This window comes from Leptonychotes weddellii, chromosome 8, assembly GCF_054177405.1.
Source record: "Leptonychotes weddellii isolate Sample4059 chromosome 8, ASM5417740v2, whole genome shotgun sequence".
NCBI classification, from domain to species: Eukaryota; Metazoa; Chordata; class Mammalia; order Carnivora; family Phocidae; genus Leptonychotes; species Leptonychotes weddellii.
In genome coordinates, this window is record NC_138376.1 from 54042813 (window position 1) to 54060891 (window position 18079).

Consider the following 18079-nt stretch of genomic DNA (forward strand, 5'->3'; position numbering starts at 1 on the left):
AGAGGTTTCTGGGAGCTCTGGCCCTATTTTTCTCACTCCATTTGTTGCCAATGTTCTTGAAAGGATTCTTCATTTATTTACTAAATATATATTGAGTTCCTCCTACTTTGTGGAAAGTATCATGCAAGATGTTAGAGAGATAACAAAGACACGGTTTCCCTTCTGGTAAAGGAAATAGGACCCCCTCCGCAAAGAAACATACAGAAATCTACCACTTATGGTAAGTTCTATTAAGAAACAAGGGGCTGAAATAGAAAGTAACTGGGGGTCCTATTGTAGACAGAGTGGGTAGGGAAGGCCACTTTGATGAGGGAGTATTTTGGATAAGACTTGAAGAATGAGAAGGAACTCTGGGAAGGGTGGGGAGAAGAGCAGTTCTGGCTGAAGAAACAGGATATGCAAAGGCCCTGTGGCAGAAATAGTCTGGCCTATTTGAAGAGCTGAAAGGACATTGTGGTCAAAGTACAGTGAGCAAGGGTGAAATCAGGATGATCTTGGAGAGGTAGGTGGACACCAGGTCAGGTAGGCCACAGTTAGGATCTTAGAGTTTATTCTCAATTCAATGAATAGCTGTTGGAGGATTTTTAAAGGGAAGTAACAAAATAATTTCCCTCACAGATGCAGGGGGAAGGAACTGGAGGGAATCAAGAGCCAAATCAGAGAAAGCAATTGAGAAATTGCTCCAGCAGCCTGGCCTGACACCATGGCAGGGAAGACAGCGAGCAGGGGATGATCTGGCAGTATCTTTGGGAGTTAGAACACATGGGACTTGATTGATTCAGGGAGGGAGTGAGGGAAACAAGCGATGAGGATGACTGAGGCTTCTGACATGAGCAACTGGGTGGACGGTCGTGCCCTTGATTAGGAAGCAAGGGGATGCATTTGGGGGAGTGACAGGTTTGGAGAGAATAAGTTTTCTGTTTTAAACATGTTAAATCTAAATGGCTGTGTGCCATCCAGATAGAAATATCAACTGCACATATGTGAATCTGGAGCTCAGAAGAATCTGGCCTGGAGGTGTGAATTTGGTGTGCACCATAAAAATGGTATTTAAATCCAGGAGAACACTTAAGATCACCTGGGAAGGGGGCGCCTGGCTGGTTCAGTTGGTTGAGCATCTGCCTTTGGCTCGGGTCATGATCCCAGGGTCCTGGGATCGAGTCCCATGTTGGGCTCCCTGCTCAGTGGGGAGTCTGCTTCTCCCTCTGCCCCTCCTCCCCCGCTCGTGTTCTCTCTCACTCTCTCTCTCTCTCAAATAAACATAATAAAATCTTTTTAAAAAATCACCTGGAAAAAGAGAAAGAGGGGATGGAAGAGGAAAGAAAGTGAGAGAAGAATAAAATTTTTAAAAAGAGAGAACTCAGAACCAAACCTTAAGAATCCAACAGTCGAAGGATGACTAGCATAGGAGGTGCTACACAAGAGGAGCCACCAAAGATACCAAGAGAAAAACCATGCAAGTGAGGAGAGAAGAAAGCTGGGGAGGGCTCAGCAGCTGAGTTGAAAGTTTCTGAAAGGTCTGGCATCATGGAGCATCATCTCCTATCATTTCTGCCTCTCAAATGTAACCCCGCTGTCCAAGGCCAGGTCGAAGGATAAAACCAAAGCAGCCACTTTCTTAGAAATCAGTGGCCATCAATCTCCATATCCAGTATCTTTTCTCAGTCCTCACTGTCCTTGTTTTCTATGAGTCTGTGAGACTAGGGATCACCTGGTCCTTTATGAAATTCCCTTCTCTGTTGAGTTTCCATTTACATAACCCATTTCTAGTTCCCTTACTTTTTAAAACATTTATTCTTCTCTGACTTTCCTTTCCCTCCCATCCCTTCAGTGTCTGTTACCCGAGGTGTCCTTGGACCCCTTCTTTGCAGCCTTTTCAGTCTCATTTATTCATGGAGCCTCAACAATCATCCTGTGCCTGATTCCAAAACCCAAATCTCATGCCGAACCCAATTTCTCTTTCAAGACTTGAGCTCTCTATCTCAATTTCCTGCTCAACGTTTCTAGATCAGAGTCGTGCTAACATTTAAAAAGCACTTATTTGCAAAACCAAACTCTCTGTCTTTGCTCCAAAATCTTCCATTTCCCATTATCGTATTTCTATTTATGGCACAACCATCTTCCCCTTGAAATGTTTAAGTTCTTGTTGACTTAGTCTCCCTTTTCATCCCAGACAATTAAACGCATTTCTATTGCACTTCCTAACACACCTCTTTACTTTGCACTCCCGTATACAGTCCCAGTTCACTTGCCCCATCATTGTGCTAGGTCATGCAGAACCTTGTGGGCCCTGGAGAGGAGCTGGGACTTTGTTCTAAGACACGTGGGAAGATCCCAGAGCAGTGTGATCATGGCAGAGACATGATCCAAATATCGTTTTTCAAAGACACTCCCTGATCTAGCTATAGCATATCTAGCTAATCTCCTGTTCCACTAATCCTCTTCAGACCCACCATGCTCCAGCCCAACTGAACAACTTATACTTTCTAGAACCTACGCTATTTGTCCTCACTGCTGTGCGGCTGGTCACCTCTTTTCCCTCCCTAGATCACCCTCTTCTTCACTTCTGCCTCTCAAAATACTGCTTCTCCTTCAAAGCCTAGGGATGCTGACATCTCCCCGATAAAGCCTCCTTGGCTCCCCCAAGAGGGTGATGATCAATCTGTTCTTGAATCCCCATAGCAGATTATTTTTGCATCCATCATAATGCTTGTCTTGCCCTATTCTGTGTTTTAATGATTTGTGTGTGACGTGTCTCCCCTCTTGCGCCGTAAATATCTTAGGACAAGAACTATGTACCTCTCATTTTTGTTCCACTACAAATCATAACACATACCTTGCACACACCAGACCTCCAGGAAATGCCTGCCAAGGTAATAAATAGACAGCCTTAATTAACATAAATTATTGTTTTGGGTACTGATCCAGTCCTAAATCCATGATGCTATCATTTCTGTATCACTGATGGTTATCCACTTTTTAAAATAATCTTTCTTTGAATACACTTAGAAAAGATGGAAAATTGTGTTATAAGGAAGGAACAAGTATGTAGGTTATTCCCTTCCTTAAACAAAGAGAAGCTCTGTTATGCGTCACGGAAAATTAAAGCACAGTAATAAAATGTGCCAACGAGGCTTGTTGAATAATGATTTAGTGGAAACGTGGCCTTGCCTCCTGTTCATAGGTCCTAACTTTCCTCTCAAGTACTTAAGCTGCATGTTCTATTTATTTTGTTTTTAGATTACATTGACAACGATTGGCTATGGAGACAAAACCCCCCTAACTTGGCTGGGAAGATTGCTTTCTGCAGGCTTTGCGCTTCTTGGCATTTCTTTCTTTGCACTTCCTGCCGTGAGTATCTTTGCAAAAATAAAGCCATTTAAATTAGATCTTAGAGGTTTATTAGCATCAGCTTTCACAAATTGGAATGCCCGGGAACATATCTATATCGCTTCCAAATATACTTGTATTGCTATAATGTTGACCTTTCTACATACGTCTCATTGGAAAACTTATCAAATATGGTCTTCCCTTGGAGATGCTCAACCTGGGAGTTTTATCCCTGCTAGGTCTTTATGACCAAATAATAATGCAGATGGCATCACCTCTCAGTCAACGTGCTACTAATGCATTTAAAATATGTGTAAAGATTTAAAGATATCTTCTTTCTAAACCGACCTCTCCATTTTGGCTTATAACGTGTGCTGCTGAAGAGATGGATGTGACAAGTGGAATATTTACCTCTCCATTTGAGCGAAAAGCATATGACCTTAAAGGCTTTCTGTGTGTCAGATGATTTATTCTTTCTGTCATCGTCATTGATTTTTCCTCATGAACAGCTTCTGCATCTTATCAGAATGAAGAGCACATTTATCTTCTCCCAAGCTTCTGATTATTTTCCCAACAGATGAAGTTTGCTTTCTGATCATTTTATCTTCTTGTTTCTTCAAAGGCAGTTAGGTTGGTCAAAATATTACAGTTTGCCTCCATCCCCAAACCCTCACTTTTGTCCACTCCACCTCTTGTAGGGGAAAAGAGCCAACAAAAAGGAGCATGACAGTCATGGCAGCAGTCATGCTTAAGGGACAATAGCCTCACTCTTGCTCCGGACAGATGCTCAGTTGCGTCACAGCCTCTGCTGAGCGGAGACCCCAGAGCACCCATCCAAAGGAAGCCAAGGGACTAGGGATTTTCAGCACCCTGGCCTTTAGCTCACGGGGCTCCTGCTCTGCCCGGGACTGAGCGCCGAGGATACTCATGTCGTTCCCGTACTCGGAGCTCAACTCTGGATTGACCAGCTGCTTCGGCCCCAGACCATACCAGACCACAGACAAGACACGGAAAAGATTATGCATTCGCTTGAGCATTCGATCTTAGCTTGAATGTAAAGCCACGTGCTGCGTGGTTTTGTCACGCACTACCAACGTGACTATGTTCGTTTGCTGGGGCTGCTGTAAAGGTATCACAGACTGGGTGGCTTTAACAACAGAAACCTGTTATCTCACAGTTCTGGAGTTGAGAAGTCCAAAATCGAGGGGATGGCAGGGCTGGTTCCTTCTGAGGGCCATGAAAGAAGGTACTCTTACAGACTTCTTTCCTTGGCTCGTGGGTGACAGTCTTCGCCCTGTATCTTCCCACTGTCTTCCCTCTGTGCCTGTCTATGTCCAAATCTCCTTTCATAAGGACACTGGGCATATTATATTAGGGCCCATCCTAATGACCTCCTTGTAACTTGATTACTTCTGTAAAGACCTGATCTCCAAGTGAGGTCACATTCTAAGGTACTGGGAATTAGGACTCCAACATATGAATTCCAGAGGGATGCAGTTCAGCCAATAACAGTAACCTTGGGTACATTTCCTCATCTGCATGAAAGAGGAAGAATTACGGCACCCAGAGAAATTTTGTGAAGGCCAATGTGGTAATATAAGTCAAGTGCTTGTCATGAAGAAAACTTTCATGAAGTGCTTCTTCCATTTTCTGTATGAATCTAGATATATTGTTTCCTGTTGTGAAGTGACAAAATCAAGGAGAGTCAAAAAAAACATCTCACTTATCCACAATCAACTTATCTGGCAAGCTCAACAATCCAGAACAGAGCAGAGAGTCTTTCAATAATCAAATTCCCTACATAAAAATACTTTTAGAAATAATAAGATACATTCTTGGGCTTTTTTTTTTTTTAACCAAAATACCTGCTGTTTTTGTGTTAATGCTTATCCTGAGACCACATATAAAACAACCTCTGTGATCCAGTGAAAAGCTACAAACCGGGTTGGAGGCAACCTCTGGGCTATTAAAATCGACAGCCGTGTGTGTGCTGTCCTCATGGGAGAGCCTCTTAAGACCTAATTCATAACCTGTTCTTAATTTAGAGAAAATTCTGATCAGCTGAGCTACATATTTCACAACTCTCTGAAGATTATAAACAGCAAAGGCAGAGAGGTAGGCTGATTGAACAAATATTGTAACAAGAAGAGATGGTGGAAGACTAACAACAAAGGAGGGGAATAGCCTGTAAGGAGCAAGCCAACACAAGTGTTCCAAATGTGGAAGGACCCGGGGCCAGTTAGTGTTAGGGTCGACCCACCTCCGGAAGCGGGCTGCGTCCAGCACAGCCAAATACCAGTCCCCATGATGAACCTCTGGACTTTCACAGGAAGGTTAAATTGTGTCATTCCATTAAGTTAAAGGTCAGAGACAAAGCAGTCATGCTTGGAAACGTTTTCCAATAAAGCAATTACAATTTTCATATATGCAAATTAAATTAATATGTGTGGGAAATGTGAAAAACTTGCTTGCACAGAACAGAACATTCCCTAACAACGGCAAGAGAAGTTGACTTTACCACAGTGTCTTACTGCAACCTCACATTAGGTACTGAGTTCTTATTTATTGAATGAAAGACTAAATGGTCCATATATACCATACCAGAAAGAAAAAGCAAGGTGGCTGGAGATGCCATTATGTCTTATGTACCCGCCTGCGACAGCGTTGCGTGATTAAGATTTAGGAGAGCACATTCTGCTAGGGAAGTTAGAGGTGAGTCGTGAGCCATCCCTGGCTTGGGGTTCCTCCCACCCAGGAAACCCAAGGACCAAGAAAGAGAAGAACCTTTCCTCACCTTTCTTCAAAGCAGAAGGACTCTCCTGAACGTCACAGAGGCACGCAGGCCACCCTTCCCAAACTCCACGGGGAGGTCACTTTCCTTGAGGCCCACAATATCCCAGAACTAATGAGCAGGCAGAGGTACTCTGCTCCTCAGCATCGTCCTCAGGCACAGGCCTCTCTCCTCTCTCGGATGCTCCCTTCCTTCATTCAGTCGAGCCTGTCTGCCTGTGTGAGATGCACAGTGGGCTCCTTAAATCTAGGAGGTAAAAAGGGATAAATATTTAAAATATTTACCAAAACATATTTTCTCTGCACTTACTGTTTATGTAGCACTTCTCAACATAGCACTAAAACGTAAAACCTAAAGATTTAAGTCACATGATCTTAGATGATGAATTAAAACAAAACTCAATTTCTGAGAATTTTTGTCATATTGATGTTGATATTTGAAGGGACCGCACATGGATTATATACATCTGTATCATATATATCTCTCATAAGTTAAATATATAAAACATGATGGACTTTATTTTAGCAGACTTCTCATTAGGTTCACTGAGCTGTGTACTTAAGAGGTAGAAGAAAATTGGAATGGAGCCATACTGAGACAATGAGCAGAGCTGGTTTAATAACTTTTGTAATGTACAGTCTGGCTCAAGAGATATGTAGTAAACATTTGCCAACTACTAATATATGTTTCTAAGTAATGCCAGTGTGATTTTTAGCACATTTTAGTTTGTTTGGCAAATACTGAGTTCGTGCTATGTAGGGCCTGTCTTTATTTTCCGAAAGGGATCTAACTCTAAACCTCATTTTCACATAATAAGTGCCCTAAAATGGTAGCTATTGCTGTTAATTTGATGTCTACAAAATCTGAATTATGCTCCGTGAGTAGATTACATACACTATGCACGTAATGTACATACACACAATACATACAACAAATATGTCATATAAACTCTAATGTTTTATATTCTTTTACGTTTATACTTCATGAAAAATAACATTAAAAGGAAAATAAATCTTCCCTGCTTTCAAATAGCAGGAAAAAAATTAGGAGTTATAAATGACTGGAGTTGGAAGACCATTTTTATAACCTCTAGTTGGAGGGAAGTGTTGTTTAAATCGACAAACAAGATCATACAGACCGGGTTTCTATGTTTGCACGAAGTTTGGTTGATGTAGCCTCAACCTAATGAAGATCTCAGACGGCATGAGACAATGACAGAAAAAGACAGATGGAAAACAGAACCTATGACGTAATTTCTAATTTCACGGTACAGTCATTCATCCTAATTAATATGGAGTCGATTTTGCTCATTAATAGCAAACAGTATTATCATATAACTGTATTTTAAACATAATTGCATTACTGATTATCTGGTTATTGTCATGGATATGCTCAGAATTGTGACATCTAAGATAAGAAGGAAGGTTAAAGGTGACCTAGAGTCCAAAAGTATCTTCCCCAAGTTGTCATCCAGCCGAGACTTCACACCTCCTATGTGAGAACCCCACCACCTGCCACAGTAGCCTAGACCATCTTTGAGCTACTGTAAAAACATTAAAAAAAAGAAAAACAGCCATTCCCTATCTATAGCAAATACTGACTCAGTGCTTATGAGACATCCATCTCTAGCTTAAGGGTTAGACTCCTTGACGTTTAATAAAAAGGTAATAATTTATAGCTAGCAAGTAAAATCCACAGACTTGAAAGCAGGGGAGCTCCATGTCCCGTGCCAATAAAGTGGAGACTTATGGACAAAGCCCAGAGACTGAATGCAGCAAGCTCCAAAAGCCAACCTAAGGCTGAAACAGAGTATCTTGATTCCACGGCTATAAGACCAAAACAAACTGAAAAGAAGGAGGCATTTCAAAGAGCCAGGATTTGGGCAGATCAAAATGATAAGCAGAAGGAAGCAAACCAGCCAAAGTACTAAAATAAACATAGGAGAGACAGCTCGTTTTACTAAGCCCAAAATCTCAATAGGTGAGCTAAAACCAAAAAGGTAAGGAATGCTAAAAGTACGAGATTAAAACTCAGGGAAGTAGGAATGTGCTTTGCAATAACCCATGCTTTTGTCTTTATTATATAAACAGGTAAAATGGAAAACTTTCTATCTTCAAAATTGAGTGTCTGGATAGCTGTCTACCCCCACCCCTTTCACTTTACTTTGGTAGGTGTAGAAATATAGCATCATGGAGCATTAAGCTGCCCCCACCATTTCAAGAATGGAAAATATAAAATTTCAGAGTATCATCAAAGCGCTAGAAAAACTCCCATGTCCACAGTAGCAAGACGTTAACTGTCCCAAATTTTAAACCCAACTCTGTCCAAACCAGAATTCCTATCCTCTAAATTCCATCATGCCTCCTAATTCCAAAAGGATACAACCATTTACTCTAACTCAAACATAAAGAAGTGTCGCGGAGAAGGCCACACACAAAAAAAAACACCATTTTTCAAAATTGCGATTTTTATTTATAATTGTGGGGCCTCTTACCACACTATAAAAAATCATAAATGGCATTGTCTGGCTGATTTACTCAAGAACAAAAGTTGTTACCTTTCTTGACAGGCTTGCCTCAGAACTTGCCATTGCCAGTGGTGTTATAACAGACGTAAATAGTATTTGTTTTAATAAGTAATATGTTTGCCAGCAGGTTGCACAGTGTTTGTCTTCTCTCAGACTCATTTTAGAGGGGTTTTTTTAATAGTTGTCTTACTTAATAGTCTTTTTGAAAAAAATGTTAAGTGCAATTTTTGTATTTTGTTCCAGGGCATTCTTGGTTCAGGTTTTGCATTAAAAGTACAAGAACAGCACCGCCAGAAACACTTCGAGAAAAGAAGGAACCCAGCTGCCAACCTCATTCAGGTAAATGTCAATGTAATAGGTTGATGGCAACATCTGTCTCTCTGTGAGTGCTTGCTGGGTCATTTTCCAGTCTTTGTGCTTCGCTGCCTGGGAGAGCTACTGATTTGTTTTGTTCGTAAAAATGAAATTGGAGGGTGCCTGGGTGGCTCAGTCGGTTAAGCGACTGCCTTCGGCTCAGGTCGTGATCCTGGAGTCCCGGGATCGAGTCCCGCGTCGGGCTCCCTGCTCGGCAGGGAGTCTGCTTCTCCCTCTGACCCTCCCCCCTCTCGTGCTCTCTGTCTCTCATTCTCTCTCGCAAATAGATAAATAAAATCTTTTAAAAAAAAAATGAAATTGGAACTTAATGTACAGTCTTGGATTTGGGTAGGCGATCCCTCCTCCCCACAAAGAGAAAAATATGTATTTTCAATAAATGGCCCATGTGTTGCTCAGATTTATTAACCATGCCAGCAAGGACATGCAGAGGTTAGCAGTTGTGTCGGTCCTGGAATGACCTAATGTATCTTACGGATGACTTGATGAAACATAATTGATCATTAAGTGATGGAGCAGAACATGGCATTGTTCCCTGCGTTGTGATTACTTTCTCCAGGCAGATGTATGCCACTGCTCTGAAGAACAGCATATTTGTTTAGGATGTCAAGGTTTACTGCCCATGGGATTGCTTTTAATGCCACCTAGAGCAATAACTTGAAATAGTTCATCCTATTTTAAGAGCTGGTGGGATTATGGAATATGTCAACGTTTGAGAATATGAAATAATAAGCATATTATTTGAAACTTACCTCATAATATAAGGCTGTTTAATGTTTCATTTTCTTTTCAATAACTCTGGGTTTGCTTCAGCATTAGAAAGGAATGCTTCTCCTATTGCCATCTATATCTTTTGAGAATAGAACCATCCTAAAACCAGGGTGCTTAAGAATCACAAAGTATATTCTTCTCTAAATCCATGCCGTGAAGCTGGTATTTAATTATGGAGACAATGATTATACAATCTGAGATTTCTTCCCTTCCTGCCAAACAGTGGGGGACGCAGACCTTCTAAACTGTTGGGGTTTGGAGTGGCGATCTGAGATGCTAGGAGATTTGTCTTCACGATGTAGTGACAAGCACACTGTTTTAATTTAGATTGTAGGTTTAAGTGGGTGCATTGGCGAGGGGCAACCACTGCACAACCCTACCTTTAGCCTTTGTCTGCAGCTGTAATATGCAGGACCTCCAACAGAAATGGATCAGGGGAAAGAAGCAGGTGAGGGCAGTTCAGTTATATCATGAAGGACATCGTTTTGTATCTAATGACTAAACAAGTATTAATTTTTAAATCAAACTACTCTACAACTATTGACAGACCATTGGGCATGACTTCTAATGCAAACCATCTCTATTTTTTTAATGCTTAGGTTTTAAAAGAGCATTAAAGAGAAATATTGTTCTCTAAAACAAAAAGATTCTTAAGTAGTAGAAGCTGAAGATTTGAAGCCAAATGATAATCCCCATAATGGAAAGAGGTGTCACGCACTTTAGTATGCACACAAAACACCTGAGGCCCAGAGCTGTTAACCTTTCATCCTTTGGTGCTTCTTAACCCTTATGAAGTGTTGCCACACTTTCAATGAATTTTTCATCTTACTGTTTTTATCTTTTAATATCTTTCCTTCTCATCTTTTAATTCTAGAACAGTGTTTTCCAACTTGGCGAGTGCAGAAGCTATTCTATGGGTTCCTTACATCTGTCCGGGGCACCAAGCCCTGTCTATATATGGAACCATCATGTATCTTACCCATGTCGGGACTCCTCGCTCTCAGGAGAATGGAGATATTGTTATCACAAATAAAGTTCAAATGTATTTAAAATCCTTACTAAATTATTTCTTAGCTTTTCTGTTTATATTTTCTCAATCAACACATACTCAAAATATAACCACTTTTAGGTACAGATCCTTGATACTTCTGGATATTAAAAGGGGGCTCTATATAAAAAAAAATTTTAGAATATCAACTGTTCTTTTAGAAAGTGAGCCCTTTGAGGCATTTCTCATGCACATATCCCTTGTGATGATATGGAATTCTGCTGCCCAGTACAGTTGCCAATAGCTACATGTGGCTATTTAAGCTTATAAATTCAATTCCTCAATGGCACTAGCCATATCTCAAGAGGTCAGTAGCAATGTGGTGGATACTGGCTACCATATTGTACAAGACGGATATACAGAATATTGGAGGAACTTCCCTGATCTAACTTATCAACCACTAAATTGTGCAAAAACAATTTCCAATTGAACTTGAAAACAAACTGCAACTCTTGTAGCAAATCACTGGAGCAGAGGTATTTATAAGTCCACAGCTCAAGCCAGACAAGGCCTTCCTTTCAGGTAACCCATAAAGAGTGAGAGGCTGACCAAACTGTTGTGCTTAGAGATCTAGAATTTCATTTTATGGAACTGGATTATGTAACATATACTGTGATCAATAATTAAACTTGTGCAAGTAAGAAGCTTTTACACAGCAAAGGAAACCATCAACAAAATGAAAAAGCAGCGTACTTAGAATGAGAGAAGATATTTACAAATGATATATCCAATAAGGACGTAATATCCAAAATATATAAAGAACTTACACAACTCAACACCAAAAAAAAACCAAACAGTCCTCTTTAAAAATCAGCAGAGGACCTGAATAGACGGTTTTCCAAAGAAGACACACAGATGGCCAACAGACACATGAAAAGATGCTCAACATCACTCATCATCATTGGAATGCAAACCAAAACCACGATGAGATATCCCCTCACACCTGTCAGGATGGCTAAAATCAAAAAGACAAGAAATAACAAGTGTTGGCGAGAATGTGGAGAAAAAGGAACCCTTGTGCACTGTTGATGGGCATGTAAAGTGGTGCAGCCATTGTGGAAGACAGTATGGAGTTTCCTCAAAAATTTAAAAATGGGAATAACATGTGATCCAGTAATTCCACTACTGGGTATTTACCCAAAGAAAATAAAAACACTAATTTGAAAAGATATATGCATCCCTATGTTTACTGCAGCATTATTTACAATAGCCAAGATATGAAAGCAACCCAAGTGTCCATCAATAGATGAATGGATGAAGAATATGTGGTATACTTATACAATGGAATATTACTCACCCATAAAAAAAAGAGGGAGATCTTGCTGTTTGTGACAACAAGGATGGACCTAGAAGGTATTATGCTAAGTGAAATAAGTCAGACAAAGACAATACCATATGATTTCACTTATATGTAGAATCTAAAAAATAAAACAAATAAACAAAAAACAGGAACAGACCCATAAGAGAACAAACTGATGATTGCCGTAGGGGAGGGGCATAAGAAACTGGGTAAAATGGGTGAAGGGGAGTGAGAGGTACAGGCTTCCAGTTATGGAATGAATAAGTCATGGGGATGAAAGGTACAGCATGGGGAATATAGTCAATGGTATTGTAATAGCATTATATGGTGACAGATGGAAGCTGCACTTGTGGTGAGCACAACAGTAACATATAGAATTGTCAAATCACTATGCTGTACACCTGAAACTAATGTAACAGTGTGTGTCAACAATGCTTCAATAAAAAATAATAATTAAACTCATGCAGACGTAGGTAATATTTGTGAAATCATTAATTTTCTTTTACTTAAAACTCCAGCTTATGTGTTATGCTGAACAAAAAATAGTATAAAATGAAAGGCTTAAAATGCTCAAGAATACCTTTAAAATCTAATCACAATTTCATTAATCAAAGTAGAATCGACAAATTTAAAAGGCAACTGTTCTCCCCCCATCCAAATGCAATTGATTTTTTACTAGACATAGGAATAATAATATAATTATTAAATGTTTTCGTTGTTCTTACTTGCTGTAATCCTTAGCCGGAATTCAGAGCTTTAAGCTTTGATTATATATTGCAGAAATTTATTTTTAAGGATGCAGTAGATTGAAAAGCAATCCTCACTTGCTGATCCATTTATTTTCTCACCCAATAAACCTGCCTTGATTTGCTGAACACACAAAGCATCAAGACCAAGAGTAATGTCATTTGTTTTAAGCCAGAGCCACTGTCTTTCTCAAAGGGCACTGAAGGAGACTGGAATAATTATGGTGATCATTTCACATAATATACAAATATCAAATCATTATGCTGTACACCTGCAACTAATGTTATATGTCAATTATACTTCAATTAAAAATTAACATAAATAAAAAAAATAAAAAGGCACTGAGAGGCCCAAATTGCTTTGTCATTTGGTTGGTGAGACAATTAAATTAACCAGCCTTTCTGGGTTTTAGAAAAAAGTTGAAAACCCCAGCAGCTTTCAGCAAATTTAGCTGTGTCAATATCTTTGCATGATTTGTTTAAATTAACTTTTCATTTCAAGTGGGGCAGTCTGGGAAAAGAAAATAGCTTGAATACCTGCCCAAATGTCACAACTTTTATTAATAATGCCCAAGACGTGCAAAGTATTTTTCAGTTTGCAGGGTGTTTCTAATACATGATGTCACTTGATCTCCAGGCCAAGCCTAGGAAGAGCTAGGACTCATTCCCTGGGGTCTGAATCATAATGCATTACTCCTTTCAAATAGTAGCAGTTGCATCCTCATTTATGGATCTCTGAAGTCTTGAACATTATTTCAACCATGAGAAGCATGAAAATTCCTCAATTGGTGACAACATGGATGGACTTTGAAGGCATTAGTCTAAGTGAAATAGCCAGACAGAAGGAGACAAATACTGCATGGTCTCACTTATATATGGCATCTAAACTTTTTTAAAGGATACTTCAAAAATGCCACGTTAGGGGGTTTATTTTGAGAAAGATTGGACCAGCTCAGGGTGGAGCCAAGATGCTTGCTGGAAACAGAAACAGGGGAAATAAGTGAAAGTTTGTGAAGGGGATGCTGACCAACAGGCTTATTCTCCTGAAGGGAAGAGATTAGAAGATACTGCTATGGGGAAACTATGCGGCCCAAAAGAAAAAATAATTATATATTGAGACTTCGGCTTCCACCTGAGTCTTCACCCAGTTACCCTGAAGTAAGGCCACCAGTCAATGTGCTCAAGCCTTATACAGAGCTTATATAATCTTTTTTAGTGCTTTATTCATAAATAAGAACAGCCTGAGAAAAAGTTTCCTAGATGTGTGAAACATGATGGCAGAAAAAAAAGAAAAGAAAAGAAAATGGAACAGAGCTAAAGCTGTGAAAACCTCCCAGAAATTAGAAGAAAAAGACAGAGATAGAAAATAAGACCAAAAAAAAAAAAAAAAAAAGAAGGAAAGTTGGATGATGCTACCAGGAGATCAAATATCCAACTAATACCTCAAAAAGAGTACAGGGAAATTAAGGGAGGATTTTAGCAAAGAAATTTTATATTATGATTCTCCAGAACTGAGTGGTCACTCAGGGTCCACCCTGGGCCTACCAAGTGTCCAGAACTGCAAACAAAAGGACACTTGCAAAAAGGACCTTACATGCCTTCTGGGCAGGATGTATCCAAAGGGTAAAGAATTAAGATGGCATTAGCTTTCATATCACATCTTCTCTGTCCATTCATCCATTAATAGGACACTTAGATTATTTCCACATTTGGGGTGTTATGGATAATGTGGCAGTGAACACAGGAGTGCAGATAGCTCTTTGATATCCAGTTTTCATTTCCTTTGACTATAAGCCCAGAAGTGGGGTTGCTGGATCATAATGGTAGTTCTACTTCTTATTTTTTGAGGAACTGCCATCCTGTTTTCCATAGTGGTATATGTATACAAAGGAACATTATTTCAACCATGAGAAGCATGAAAATTCCTCAATTGGTGACAACATGGATGGACTTTGAAGGCATTAGTCTAAGTGAAACAGCCAGACAGAAGGAGACAAATACTGCATGGTCTCACTTATATATGGCATCTAAACTTTTTTAAAGTCAAACTCCTAGAAACAGAGTAAAAAGTGGTTGCCAGGAGCTGGAGTGTTGGGTAAATAGAGTAAAAGGTAAAAACTTTCAGCTATAAGATGAATAAGGTCTGAGGATCTAATGTACAACATAGGGACTATAGTTGATAACACTGTATTATACCATTGAAATCTGCTAACAGAGTAGAGCTTAGCTGTTTTCACAGAAAAAAGAAGAAGAAAATAAAGATGAAGAAGAAGAAAATAAAGACATGAAGAAGAAGAAGAGAAAGATAAAGAAGAAGAAAATAAAGACATGAAGAAGAAGAAAAGAAGAAGAAGAAGACGAAGAAGGAGAAAATAAAGACAAGAAGAAGAAGAAGAAGAAAATTAAGACATGGGGGTAATATATACATCTAACAAATCACCATGATATACACTTCACTTGTCTTACAGTTTTATGTCAGTTATACCTAAATAAAGCTGAATTTTTTTTTAAAAAAAAAGGCTACTTGGATAGAATTATTCTTCTAAAACAAGAAGATAAACCAAGAAGAGACACGGGATCCAGGAAAGAAGAGATCCCACCCAAGAAAGAGCCGAGGGAATCCCCAGGATGATAGGAAGAGAAGTCCCAGAACAAAAGCTCAAGCAGCCCTCAAGAGCAGAGGAAGCAGAAAGCTGCAGAGCTCCAGGAAATAGATCTCCAAGGAAATAAAAAATGAAACTGACAGATTCCATGGTGTATTTGATGAGTAGAATTTTAGAGTTCTGTTAGTTGGGAAATGTATTTGCAAGAGGTACACAAAAGCAAACCGAGAAATTGAAATAGGGCAATAATTACTCTAAGACAAAACAAAACTCTATATATAGGAAAGTAAAAGTAGTCCTGGTACACCACATTGCTGAATTAGGAACAGTAGTTACATGGTCATAATAGTGCAAATGGTAAATAGCAACTGAACTAAAAGTTGTTGTTTGGATAAAAGGAAAGAAAGAAGATGTGTGAGTGAGCTGCCGTTACTTTTCATGGCTGGAAGCTAATTGGTAATGCCTAAAATTGAAATATCAAGAAACATAAGTACGAGAACAATCCTTAAAAATAAGAATTCTTAAAAATAGAAGCAACAGCTGTAAGAGGTGAAGGGGGTTTACCTCTAAGGAACAAAAATTAATGAGAAGCAAGGTGGGGAAAGGGATTGCTGGTTTTCACCCTAAATCTTTTTGTACTCCAACTTCTTAAATCCTGTACCTTGAAAATAATCAGTTCCATGTTAATTATACTTTGGAAGGTGACCTGAAACTAAAATTTCCAGAAAGGGTCAAATGTGCCGTAGCTGTAATACTCTAGACAATACAAACTAAATACTCCCTTTAAAGACTTAATTATACTGGTATCGTACTTATAATTATAGACCAAAATTTGAATTTGTTTGGCTGCCTAGAGCACCAGGGTCACCTGATAAATAGTAAATTTGGCTTTCATTTTGTTTCTTGGTGCCCTATCCTTTGGAGTACGTTTGCTATGTCAGCTATGTCAATTAAATCCCTCTGGGGCATTATTTTTCTCTTGCCAACCACTATGTGATTTTGGCTTTAAATGTAGGAAGATCAGCTACTTGATCATATGGTCGTGGCCTTGAGGTTCAGGTACTTGAAGCAGTTAGTTGAGTGAGCAAGCTAAGGATGGGACAAAGTTGTTAAGATTGTAAGACTAGGGCGCCTGGGTGGCTCAGTCGTTAAGCGTCTGCCTTCGGCTCAGGTCATGATCCCGGGGTCCTGGGATCGAGTCCTGCATTGGGCTCCCTGCTCCGCGGGAAGCCCGCTTCTCCCTCTCCCACTCCCCCTGCTTGTGTTCCTGCTCTCGCTATCAATCTGTCAAATAAATAAATAAAATCTTTAAAAAAAAAGATTGTAAGACTAATGAAGTTACACCTTCCATTTCCATCTTTACTGTTAACTAACATCCGCTCCGATTCAGATGCCACTGCTCCTACTGTATCTCCCATTTCCAAGACATTTTTAGGAGAAGAGTAATGAAGGGCATAAGAGCTTAGCTCCTGAGATCAACTTAATAGAAAAAGAGCAAGAAATCAGGTCTCATTTTTAAGAAAATCTTCAATTTTCTAAAAGAGGCCTCGTTCATCCCTAGTTCTTTGTAACATGGGCGGGTAATGTCTTGGTCCCATTTTTTGTTGTGTGGTTTGGGATTTTTTTCACTGGTATCTAATAATGCACAGGCTTGCTGGGTGCTTCTAGTTCTACACAGGTCTTGCTTTCAAAGCATCGGAGTTCACATCTATATGACGCCTTCTATGAAAATTGTTTAATTAAAGTAGCCATCTGTGCTGTCAGAGCATTGGAGGTTCCCTGGGCCTCACTATACAAGAAACTGCAATAAGAAACCCATGTGTTTTGGGCGCCTGGGTGGCTCAGTCGGTTGGGCGACTGCCTTCGGCTCGGGTCATGATCCTGGAGTCCCTGGATCGAGTCCCGCATCGGGCTCCCTGCTCAGCGGGGAGTCTGCTTCTCCCTCTGACTCTCCTCCCTCTCATGCTCTCTGTCTCTCATTCTCTCTGTCTCAAATAAATAAATAAATAAATAAATAAATAAATAAATAAATAAAAAGAAACCCATGTGTTTTCATTGATTACTCTAGGTCATTCTGTAAACTGCATTTAAACATTATTTGCAAAAACTAACATTTCAAGATGATGTGATAATTGTTTGACTCTCTTTAAGATGCCAAGATGCTTAGCATAAGTTTTCACAGATTGTAGGATAAATCAACAATGGGCCATGTAAGCAAAGGTCCAGGCAAGGAACCCTGCTTCAATTATTTAAACCTTCCTTAATAATATTTTTTTTAAATACCCTCAGGTCTTACTATATATTTTCCTAGTTTTTTATATCACTTCTTGAACATTTTACTGAAGTGTAATATGCATACAGAATAGAGCACATACCCAAAGAGAACTGAGCACTCCTGTGTAACCAGCACCCAGATAAAGAAACAGAACATGACCAGTACCTTCTATGTATCCTTTCTCAATCACTGTCCCCCAAGGGTAACCACTGTGCTGTCTTCAAACAGCATAAATAAAATGGAATCACACAGCATGTCCTCTTTTGTGTCTCGTCTCTTTCACTCAGCGTGATTCATATAAAGTTCATCCATCACT

At 39.6% G+C, this 18079-nt stretch overlaps 1 protein-coding gene across 4 annotated transcripts in view; it reads left to right on the top strand.

The window, feature by feature from the left end:
• KCNQ5 (potassium voltage-gated channel subfamily Q member 5) overlaps nt 1-18079 on the top strand; it is a 476049-nt gene that overhangs the window by 382646 nt on the left and 75324 nt on the right. For all 4 annotated transcript variants that reach the window (XM_081828546.1, XM_081828547.1, XM_081828548.1 and 1 more), the window contains exons 6-7: nt 3241-3351; nt 8892-8987. In XM_081828546.1, the coding sequence (XP_081684672.1) occupies nt 3241-3351; nt 8892-8987 (207 nt within the window). The remainder of the gene's footprint in view (nt 1-3240; nt 3352-8891; nt 8988-18079) is intronic.